This window comes from Lontra canadensis, unplaced genomic scaffold (genome assembly GCF_010015895.1).
Source record: "Lontra canadensis isolate GAN:19392208 unplaced genomic scaffold, GSC_riverotter_1.0 scaffold21, whole genome shotgun sequence".
Taxonomy (NCBI): Eukaryota; Metazoa; Chordata; class Mammalia; order Carnivora; family Mustelidae; genus Lontra; species Lontra canadensis.
In genome coordinates, this window is record NW_022631015.1 from 24,529,891 (window position 1) to 24,541,992 (window position 12,102).

Genomic DNA, 12,102 nt, shown 5'->3' on the forward strand with positions numbered 1-12,102 from the left:
TGCGTGACTCCGGCCAGGGGCTTATATAAGCCGGGGCTGCTCTGTGATTGGTGGAGCGTCCAATCCACTGCCCTCAGGCAGCCGCCCTTCGCGGTTGGACTCCCAAAGTGTGTTTGTTCGCCCCCCAAATCTGATTAAATGCTGAAAATAATCATACAGAATCGGAGGCTTTGAAGCTCTCATGGAAGACAGCAGTCTCCACGTTCACACACGGGTTTGTGTTTTCATGAATCGTGTGCAACAGAGGAAAGATATTTTTTAAAACTCTTTTCGGCTCGTCCCAGGAATCCCCTGGCTTTAGGGCATCGTGCTAGTTCTCTGGAAGTTGCAATGACTTTCCGTTAAACATCAGAAGGACGTCTTTAAAAATGCTTTGTCCTTAGCTTCTGCTTTGGACTTTTGCAAGAGGAAAGACACAGTTCCCTGGGTTTGGGCATAAACATTGTTTCGAACTGTAGCAAATAGCATAGAGGCAGGGGGACGTACACTGCCTACAGCCCCAAAATAACCACATAGATCTTACTTGGAAAACCAGTTCTGTCTCCTAGGAGTCTGCACGTGTGAATGTCTTCAGAGAGTGTCTTTTGCAGTTTGGGAAAGTTCAGTAGCCAGAATGACGCCTGCTTTGCAGCTGAAGTGGGAGGAATAGCTCTGGCTTGAGGATCCAAAGATCCAAATTCAAACTTGAATTTGATCTGTTTTTGATTGAGATGCTTTCTCCTTTAGTAACAGGCAAATCCATTATACTAAATGGGAAAGCTGCTTTCACAGATAATGTGCTCTAGGAACAACCCAGACCTGCTGGAAGTACTCCAGGGTTTCCAGCAGCCCTCGAACACACGGGCTGTTTCCATGACATGGAACTATGCCGGGTTTCCGAGGTGCTCTTCCCCACTCCCCAATTCAAACTCCTTATCTCCACCAACATATAAAAAAGTGCACTGTCAGAAACACCCTCTTCTGTAACGTGGGCATTACTCTGTGTTTGCCAGGAGAAACCTGTACTTCAGAGATACGGGTGGCTACAGACTCCTGAGGAAAGCAGTTTAGGGGTGGAGGGACTGCAAGTCAGAGAGGGCCCAAAGAGTTCAGAAATACATTAACATCGAAGAGAACTGACACGATGACCATGAGGTTGGAACGGAGGGTGGTTAAGCTTGCTATTTCTTTGTGGGGAGGGTGGAGTGGGGAACGGATGGGATTTTGTGACGTGGCCTGGATTCTGGTGTGGCCTGGATGATAAGTAAGGTCTAAAGATTCAAATGTGTACTGCAGTCAGCACTCACTGTGTTCTTCCCAGTGAAGACCGGCAGGGAAGTTTAAAGTCGCGAGCATATTTCTCTCCAAGGAGCTCCTGGAGTTGCAAGTGTAGCCAACTATGGCCATATCTGGACAGTGTCCTGTTCTGTGTGGCTCTCAAGCTAAGAGTGGTTTTTATATTTTATTAATTGTGTTAGGAAAAAGAAAGAGAGACCATATTTGGCCGGCAAAGCCCCAAATATTTGCTATTTGGCCATTTTGCTGTTTTGGACTCCTCCATATATGCAGTTTGGCGTATTGCTACAAGCCTGCGTCTTTCAGAACAACGCAAATCGAGAACTAACAAAAGACCTTAACAAGGAAAATGTTTTAATCAACCACTTCCCACTATTTCAACCACAAAACTTTTAGAAGATTGGGGTGGAGGGGACCCCTACACCACATGCTTAATGGGCAGGAGAGAGGTATAATAAGGGCTAACCTTCTTTGAGCATTCACTAAGTGCCAGGAACTAATCAAAGAATGCTCTACGGTTTTGATTCATTTGCCTCGGTTTACAGCTACACAGGCTGGGACCCAGAGGAAGGATGAGTAGTAACCTGGCAAACGGTTATATGGCTAGTAATTGGCAGCTCTGAGGTTTGAACCTAGATCACTTGGCCTTGGCTCCATTATGATGGGAAGATCCTGCAAGGGATGGGGAGAAAACAATCTGAAGCTCATAAGAGGCAGCGTCAGGTAGTCCCTACAACCAAGAGCCACTAAAGGATCTCTAAACTAATCTGTAGGAAGAGGTTCTGGCCCCTTGGGTCTTTGCCCTCAATCCCTGGGCTTTCCAAAAAGCTTTAGGAGCCAGTAGATGGGATAAGCACCTTTCTGAAAGGACAAATTTGAAAATAGGGGAAAGAATATAAGACCCAGATGGCAGAAAGCTCCAGAGAAAAATGGCTAACTCCTGGAGTTAGGATTTGAAATCAAAAGAAGCAAAATGTTCACATGTGAAAAGCATGAGACTTCAAAAATCTTAAAATAATTGGAGAAAAGTAATACATACAGCCAAGTTCTGTTAGGAAACCCAGAATTTTACGTGTGAAAACCTGTAACATAACAGCTTTAAAACATCTCAGATTTAATGCCCAGGCTTATTCTCTACTTGAAAAAAAAAAAAAAAAACCACAAAACAAAAACAAACGGAGAACTCAGCTTCAGACTGAGAACGTTTTTAAAACAAGTGGGTAAATACTTTAGATTTTTAGAGCTAGGGGCAGCTCATTGTACTGACAACCTGCAGGTCAGCGTCTTAGGTCATTGCTGGCCCATTTTCTGCTGTTAACTACATACACAAAGCCCAGCAGCATACTCTTGCCAAACATTACATTGAAAAAGAGTGGGAAAGCTAACCCCACTTTCGGCCATCCCAGTTTTGTTCCTTCACATGACAAGAAAACGAGTAAGGGGCACGTTTCTGAAGTGAAAACGGGGATCATTTGGCAAAAGTTGTACTTGCCATTTGCACAATAATCCACAGGAACCTGAACTCAAGTCTCCGACAACTTGGGCGTCTTCCTTTCATCCCTTGCTGTAGTCCAGGTTGTTTCTAAGATGGCCGGGTCACTTTAAAAATACCCATCCAGAAACCCATCCTTCCCACGCTCAGTACCAGCACGGCCCGCCCACATTTAGGTTTACACAACAGAGCCACACTCTCCAATTCTCAGTTTAACTCTCGAGCCCACCAGCCCTTCCTCGAAACATACCCGAGCTCTCATGGGGCTACCAAACTTTGAACGTTAACAGCTCCTTTGGGGGACAATGGAGGGGCTCTGAAAAGAGCCTTTGGGTTTGAAGTTGACAAAATCAGAACATTAAAAGTTACGCCCTCTCCCCACGGATGCGGCGCGCCAGCTGGATGTCCTTGGGCATGATGGTGACGCGCTTGGCGTGGATGGCGCAGAGGTTGGTGTCCTCGAAGAGCCCCACCAGGTAGGCCTCGCACGCCTCCTGCAGCGCCATGACGGCCGAGCTCTGGAAGCGCAGGTCGGTCTTGAAATCCTGCGCGATCTCGCGCACCAGCCGCTGGAACGGCAGCTTGCGGATCAGCAGCTCGGTGGACTTCTGGTAGCGCCGGATCTCGCGCAGGGCCACCGTGCCGGGCCGGTAGCGGTGCGGCTTCTTCACGCCGCCCGTGGCCGGCGCGCTCTTGCGGGCCGCCTTGGTGGCCAGCTGCTTGCGCGGGGCCTTGCCGCCGGTCGACTTGCGCGCCGTCTGCTTCGTGCGGGCCATAGCAAGAAAGAGGTAACAACTTACAGCTGCGAGAGTGAGAAGCCGCGGTCCCGGTATTTATAGCGACCCCCATCGTCCTGATTGGACAGGAGCCTCCTGCCCCTCCCCGCGCAGATTGGTTCTTGGTTCCAGCCTCTAAGGACAGGAAGCATTTTCCCGCCTCCCGCTTAGGTCTCTAGAATAATGGACAAAGAAAATGTCTGACTTTTAAAAAACCCTCTAGGATGCATCAAAATTCCTTAAAATGTTGTCTTGAGAATCGGAAAGTGCCTTCCTTCCACTCTTAAATAAAAGGTCTTGTGACTGGATTGATGTATTGTTTACTGAAAATTAAAGGGAACAGCGGAAAACATGGGAGGCCTTGGCGTTATTTGAAATTCTAGCCACAATGTTCTCCGGCAGGACTTTCAAAAAAAAAAAAAAAAAAAAAAAAAAAAGCTTCAGAATCACTGTTTCTTCCAGCAAAGATTGGCCAGCTGTACCTTATAGAGAACGCATGGTACATTAGCTCGGCTTTCAGCACGACTGTCTTGAACAGTGTGGACACAGGGGTGGGGGGATGTCGACTCGTCACCGTAGGATTTGGCACTTTCTGAATATGGTGGCACAGGGACGCCGCTACAATCTGAGACACATTATGCTTTCTCATCTTAAACGAATCCCCGTAGACCACGTGCTTATGGAACTCCGGGTTAGGAGCTCTGAAAAGATTTCTGAAGTCTACAGCGCTTTAGCAGATTTTGTGGGCGGCCCTGAAAAGGGCCTTTTAGATTAGATCTTGAGAGTGAAATCGGTTTTAGCCCCCGAAGCCGTAAAGGGTGCGGCCCTGGCGCTTGAGCGCGTAGACCACGTCCATGGCCGTGACCGTCTTGCGCTTGGCGTGCTCCGTGTAGGTGACGGCGTCGCGGATCACGTTCTCCAGGAACACCTTGAGCACCCCGCGGGTCTCCTCGTAGATGAGGCCCGAGATGCGCTTGACGCCGCCGCGCCGGGCCAGCCGCCGGATGGCGGGCTTGGTGATGCCCTGGATGTTGTCGCGTAGCACCTTGCGGTGGCGCTTGGCGCCCCCCTTGCCCAGGCCCTTCCCGCCCTTGCCGCGACCAGACATGACTGCAAAACAGGGAAACACAATCGACCTAAGGCTCGGGGTGGCGGCTTATATAGTCGCTTGACGGACCTGTTTGGGAACAGCGCAGGCTAGCTGTATCCGCTCAGGGAGGTCCCGAGCCAGAGCCCGGCCTACGCTTTCTGGACCGATGCGAAGGGCGGTGATTAAACTCCTAGGCTGAAACCCGACGCTTCCTGGAAAGTTCCCGCCGCGCTCTGGCCTGCCCCCGGCCGGAGGGTTGTCGTGTTTCGGGGCCGAGCCTTGATGGTTTTCTGTCTCTGAGCTTTGCTCGCAGCAGTGTCTTGCAGCTGCCGGCATCGAGCGGCCCCCCTCCAGCGCAGCGACTGCAGTGCCCCGAGCATTTACGCAGCCGTGTCGCGTGCAGCGACCTCAGCACCCCGGTGACTGCTGCTTAGGTTAGCGCCGCCTGGTCCCCGCTTCAAGGTGCGGGCAGCCTCACCTTTCTTCAGTTCGCTTCTCTAGCCTCTGCATTTCACTCACTCGGTTGTCTTTCCTTTTCCTCCATCCCAGCCACGTATTTTGGGGAGAACTGACCACTCTTTATCTGGGTTAGAAACACTTCAGGTTTCTGAAGGTGTTTGAGGAGGAGAGTCCTTGGAGAGCCGAGGAGCTGGAGACCACGCCTTTCAGAGCTGCCTTCGCCGCGTACCCCCAATCCTTTGTTGAACTGGGAAATCGGCTGCACCCAGATACCCTCTGCCTTTAGTTTACAGATAAGATGCAGGATGAAGAGACAAGAACGACTTTATCCCAGGAAAACAACAACAACTTGGAAAGAAGAATTCCTTGGTTGGTTTCCATGGCTGGGGCTGTTTGGAATGACCTCCCTCAGGCGCTGGCCCGCCCTCCAGCTACTGTCAGATTTACACTGTTTCAAAGGTGTGTGATTATTCATCCCTTGAACAAATACCTACTTTTATTCCAGGAATCAGCTACCAAAATATATTATAAATTCGGTAATTGCTGTAAGCGGAAAATATTACATGCTCCCTTTCTATGAGTCAATCCATATCTTACTGAGCTCCTAGTCCGGCCCGTTTTTTTATCCTTGTTTAAAAAGGGAATCTGAGTGCTTCATGTTGAAGATCTCAGACCTGTCTCTGTTGGCGGGATAATTGCCGTCTTTCTCTTGCAACTACCGAGAACCAGGCAGCTTTCTGCTTCCTTATGTAGCAGCTGTTCTTGAAAATGGTACTTTAAGACCAACCTTTCCAAGACAAAGTCTTGAAACACTGAGAAAAGTTATGAATGTTCCTTTACCGGGTGAAGGTAAGATACTCTGAAAGATCGGGAATTTGATTTCATTGCATTTGCCTGTGCTGTGCCCTGAAAATACAGGCACATGTATGTTTCCAAAGGTGTCATTCTGTGTTAGATTAGATACGTTCCTCATTCTCTTCTCCCACTTGCATGCAGGGAACAAACAGACTGCCTGCACTTTTTAAGCTTAAAAAAGCTTAGGATTCTCATTTCATTTAAATTAAACTAATTAATAAAACTATTTTCTTTTTTGGGGGGAGGGGTCTTTCTCAGCATAGGATAATGCTGATTGACATGAACTGTCCTGTAACTTCTTGGTGAATAATTGGGGAAAATAGAGGGGTTTTTTTCCCCCTTCTCACATTATGAAGAGATATTTTCCAAATGTTGACTGTTTCAAATCCCATGAGATTCCCTTCCCCCTTAATTAGATGAATAAATGAGACGTACTTGCCTTTCCAATGTTCTGAAAGTTGCTTACTGACCCACACTTATGTAGTTGACAATTTTTAATGTTCTTAGTTCCAAATGTTGGGCTCAATCCTTTTCAATATTGTATTTTCAACTTAATTTGCCACATACTCATTACCTTGACACCTGATTTTGTTTTGTTTTGGTTAAGGCTTTGGAATTGGCTGGTAGGTTGACATATCTTTTACTTTCTTATTGTTGTTCTTCATTCAAAATTAGTTTACTTACTAGTGATTAGTCTCTCTCCTGAGTGTCATTTCTCCTGTCCCCCAAATGCATCCACATTCACATAAAACAGCACATCTAGACACTAATTCAAAACACCACTAGCTTTTTGGAGTTTTTTCCTTTCCATGAACTTACACTCTCAAATCTTTTCTTCTATTTTGTAGTGTTTTACCCTTCCACATATATTTAGCCTTTTATCAGCTCAGAATCTTAAATATGAGATCTGGAAGCAGGGGGTTTCCCTTCCCTGCCCCAGTCTATGAGCAATTATCATCTCTGCCCTCATCCATAAAGCTTCCCTCAGCTCCTCATACCTCCGTGTGCTATTAAGACCAAACGAAGAAATCTGAGGATATTGCACTGCCCTCCCTGGCCTCTTCATCTTCCCCTACCCTCTTTCTGAGGGTCACTAAGCCATAGTCTTGTCTGCTCATGGCTTGAAAAATGATTCACAAAACTCTTATCAGAGAAAACACTTTCTTCTGAAATTCTCAACTCAAATGTATTCTCCAGTACACAAGGCATTTCATGCCTGGCAGTCATTCCTTTTTTTATCTAATACCCTCCCTTGTTTCTGCAATTTCTTACTCTCATGTCATCAGTGATGATCTATATTGTTTTCTAAACTGCCCTTAATTTAGCTAGTATTCATGCCTAGTTAATGTATCAAACAATGTTGCCAGAAACTTGCATTCATCTCACCTTACTAGTATCTCCAGGCTTGGTTATTGAGAACAAAAAAATCAAGGTGAAGGTGAGGGCACCTTGTTTAGGGGTCCCCAGGCTCTCCGGGCTTCAAAACAAGGGGTAGAGGCTAAGAACACAGTTCCTAAGCTCCTTTTCTTTGAAAGTGAACGTGTTGCGTGTGTCCTTTTAAAATTTGTATGTTAAAACCTAACCCCTGATGGGAGGGTAATTGGAGGTGGGAATATTCAGAGGTGCTTGGGTCATAAGTGTGGAGCCCTCCTGATGGTACGGATGCCTCTGTAACAGAGACCCCAGCGATCCATTGTGTGAGGACACGGTAAGATGACCACCTGTGAACCAGGACGTGAGTTCTCACTAGACACTGAATTTGACAAAGCCATGATCTTGGACTTCTAGCCTCTAAAACGATGAGAAATAAATTTCTGTTGTTTATAAGCCACGCTGTCTGTGGTATTCTGTTACAGCAGCCCAAGCAGACCAAGACTCTGGTGTCTGTAAATCATGTTTATAAAGTACTCAGACGTGGTGCCTTTGGTTTTGGTCGTTATTCTGAGTTAGTTGTAAGTAAAGCTAGAAAATTCCGTTGGAGATCCTGGCAAAGTGTCCAAGTATGAACTGAATGATAGAAGCAATGTTGAGCCTTTGGTTCAGCTCTCATTTTTGCCATTTACTTGTTTCTTGATCCCGAAGAAAGAGCTTTTCTTAGAATGCATCTTGAATGATAGAAGCAATGTTAAGCCTTTGGTTCAGCTCTCATTTTTGCCATTTACTTGTTTCTTGATCCCGAAGAAAGAGCTTTTCTTAGACTGCATCTACTGTGTTTTACTTATTCATGCCCTTAATTTATCCCTACCTCTTTGCTTTCACAAATAGCATTTTGATGAATATTCTCAATATGTCCTCTTAGTCTATAGATCTATAGGTCTATTGGTCTGTAGGAGAATTTCCTTAGGGCATAGACCTGGACACACCAAATTTTAATAATTAGACAGTTCTTCAAAATGTCTTGGGTAAGACCACCATCAGTCAACAAACCACCACATGAAAATGAGTTTCTCCACCTCCCGTGTAACACGTGATTACATCCAGCTTTCTGATTTTACCAATCTGATGTGTGTTCCCTGGTATTGCATTATTTTAATTTGCAGGTATCTGATTACCAAGTGAAGATTAAAAATTCTTTATGTAACTGCCAGCCATCCAACTCTATTTATTTATGTATTTAAAGATCTCACTTATTTATTTGACAGAGAAAGAAAGAGCACAAGCAGGGTGAGAAGCAGGCTCCCCTCTGAGTAGGGAGCCCAAGGTGGGACTCGATTCCAGGACCCTGGAATCATGACCTGAGCCGAAGGCAGATGCTTAACTGACTGAGCCACCCAGGTGTCCCTTAAGCTTCATTTCTAATAAATTTTTGGTGACTTTTCTTATTCTCTTGTTTGATATCCTCTCAGGGCTTCTATCCTTTAGAGGGTCTAGGGGGTGGGCCATTCTAGAGGCATCTGTTCTCATCTAATTTTTCAACATCTTCCCTACCCCCTAAACAGAAATAGTTCCTGTGTTCCAAGTACTGTCCAGAACTGGAAGACAAGTTTTGAAACTTCACCTTGTGAGACAGAGACTAAGAGAAATCTTCCAAGAAATGAGATTGGCCATTAGCAGAAATGCCATGACTTGCTAATGTGTGACTGATCAGATTGGACTGTTTCGCAAATCTCAATCCATGACAAGGGGAACTTACTCCCGAATCTCATCTCATCAGAGCATTTGGGTGTATTTCCTCAACGTTACAAGAGAGATACCGAACTGAGATTCTGAGATGAAATTAAGTTTGCTGAGTATTTATTGTGCACCTAACACATTCTCCGGGATCTTCTCCTACACATTCATCTATTACATTTAATCTTTAATGCAATCTCTTGAGGAAATAAAGTATCCATTCCATCACATCTCAAACAACATGATCTAAGTGACCACTAGTCTCTATTGGTTTGGGAGCTGGAGAAAGGAGAGTCACAGAATCATAGTTTATAATGGTTTCCCTAATGAGCGCATCTGACTATTCGACATGGCACCTCAGTTTTCCAAAAGAGGGAGAGAGAGAGAGAAAGTGCTAGTGAGAGAGCGAGGATTTGGCTGTTGTCTCTAGCCCAGCCCGCATTAACACCACACCCCCAGGCCCTCACAGTCCGTAGGTAGAGGCGGCCACACCAGGTGCATACCTTCAGAGCAGCCCCGTGCGCCACTAAAGATACCATCTTCCCTCAACTAGCAGCATAAAGCTGATCTGTGGCCTCTCTGGGCAGCAGCAGCAGAAAACCCTGCGGCCAATGGGACAAGGACTAAGGCAAGTTCCGGAGAGTCCGGATATCCTAATGGTGAGGGGCAGAGCTGTGAGATGTGCTCACCTCATCTAGACTAGTGCAGTCCATCGGCTGAGTTTTCATGGACTGTTGGAGAAGGTCTTCTTTCATATCATATGGGCCTCTCTGCAGGCCCATATCATATGGGCCTGAATGTACACCCAACAGGGCAGCCAGGGTCCCCCAAAGTGAGTGGCCTGAGAGAGAGAGAGCAGGAACCACCTCCCCCCATGACCTGCTTCCGAAGTACCTCCCCGTCACTGTGACTTCATGCCATCAGCTCCATCCGATTCACTAGAAGCCAGTACCTAGAGCCAGCCCCAACTCGAAGGGAGAGGAATTGGGCTCCATTCTTTGAAGGTAAGAGTATCAAAGAATTTTTGACCTTGTCCTAAAACCACCTTTTCTATGTCCAAACCCAGCCTTCAACTAGAATAGAAACTGATCCACAGACTCCCAGTCCCCGCGGATGTCCTTTCTGAGGAGCTGGAGAATGTGACAAGCTAGCTTCTGCTCTGGCCTTTTCACTTCAAGGAAAACGGACTTTCCTGCCCCTAGCTTTTTGTTTCATTTTGTTTTAAACTAATTCTCCTTTATTTTCCTACAGCCACTGGAGGCTTCTCCGGATCCTCTTCTATCCTAGGGTTTATTGAAAGAATCCTACGCATATCAGCGAGCTGTATGTTGGAAAAGATAATCCTAGAGCTACTGAGGGGTGTAGTGATGGGCCCGAAACCCCAGCTGTGGCCAATTCCACATTTTAAAAAAAGGAATGTAGAGCTACTTGAGAAGCTGTCAAGTTTTGTCTGATTGTTGCTGTCAGTGTTTTCTCTGCTCACCATGGGAATCAAAACAGCAGTGACAGGGCCCCCCGGGGGGCTCAGTTGGTTGAGCAACCACCTTCCGCTCAGGTCATGATCCTGGAGTCCCAGGACCGAGTCCCACATTAGGCTCCCTGCTGAGCAGGGAGTCTGCCTCCCCCGATGACCTCTCCCCTCTCATGCTCTCTCTCTCAAATAAACGAATAAAATCTTCAAAAACAAACAAACAAACAAACAAAAGGTTTAAAACAAAACAGCGGTGTCAAAAGGCATCTAGAGTGAAGGGAATAATGTGCTTGGTGACCACATATAGTTGAGTGGGAGCTATCTTGGTCTAAAAACAGCAGATTCCCCATACATTCATTCAATTAGAGTTTAACGAGCACCTGCTGTAAACAGAATGAGAAAAAACTTGGCCTTAGGACACTTGTGTTCTAAGGGAAGAGAGTGGGGCAAAATTTGACTTTTAGAACTTAGGTTCACACGAGATTTGAGGGGAACACTTCTGTAGCGTCCTGTAAGGGGTAAAGGTCAAGTGGACTAGGGGCTATGACCACCCCAAATGGTCTCACTGTGGCTCATCCCCCAGGGAAGTCACCATCATGTCAGGGGATTGTCGTCAGGCCTCGGCAACCGGAAACCAGTGTCGAACAAGAACCGGGGGGCCAATTTGCTGAGTTCATAGTAATCTTATCTTAGAATGGGTGTGAAGGAGAATAAACATTTCAGAGCTTTATCCTGGACAGTTACTAGATGTCAGTGCTAAACATCAAGAAAGTCAATTCTCATGAGAAAAGCGGTCGGAACACAGCTCATTTTCTTGGTAAACGGAGCCAGGCCTGCAGCCCAATTCCAGCTCTGTTCTCTTCTGGAGTTGTATAGACAGTTGAGTGCCAAGGAGAAAATCCTGCTAGATCCTCTGCAAAACACCAGCATCGTCTGACTTTAACCTGAAGGAACAGGCCACCTTCTAGGAACCAGGACAGCTGCAGCCAGCCAGCTTTGCAGAACAATGCACAACGTATGACGGGTTCTTCCTCAGCCTGTGGATACAAGGGGGACACGATTGCACAACGCTGCTCCCAGATTGCTTACACCAGAGGTGGGGGTGGACATACCAGGATCTGTGCTCTGACCCTTCCTTGGTGGTCAAAGTTCTTTTCCTGTTGAGTGTTTGCATTTTGTTTCTGTACATCTGGATTACTTAAGGGACCGAGAAGTGACTGCGGGGACACTGAAGCCTTTAAACATTTACTGCCTATTAAGCAACTTCCTTAAGTAGCTGATAAGCACAGATGAGGGCTCCCCAACAGCCACCGACTTTGCAAAAAGGGAAGGAGATGCCTTAGTTGCTAGAATGTTATATTATCCCTATTCCTTTTCCCTTATCTCTCCCAAGTTCAGACTTAAGTCTGACACCCAACCCAGTAGCACAACAGCCACTCTCAGTGAAAACGGAAAGTGGCTCTGAAAAGAGCCTTTGGGAGGGAGAAAGCAAACGCGCTCGCTCGCACAAGCTTCGGAAGGACAGATCAGGCCCTCTCGCCGCGGATGCGGCGCGCCAGCTGGATGTCCTTGG

The 12,102-nt window shown here is 46.6% G+C and overlaps 1 protein-coding gene across 1 annotated transcript in view; it reads right to left on the reverse strand.

The window, feature by feature from the left end:
- Window positions 1-4,655, reverse strand: part of LOC116870045 — a 30,731-nt gene extending 26,076 nt beyond the window's left edge. The window contains 2 exon segments of the mRNA XM_032861761.1: window positions 3,202-3,620; window positions 4,366-4,655. Coding sequence (XP_032717652.1) covers window positions 3,202-3,620; window positions 4,366-4,651 — 705 coding nt within the window. The 5' untranslated portion in view covers window positions 4,652-4,655.
- Between the last annotated feature and the right edge of the window lie 7,447 nt (window positions 4,656-12,102).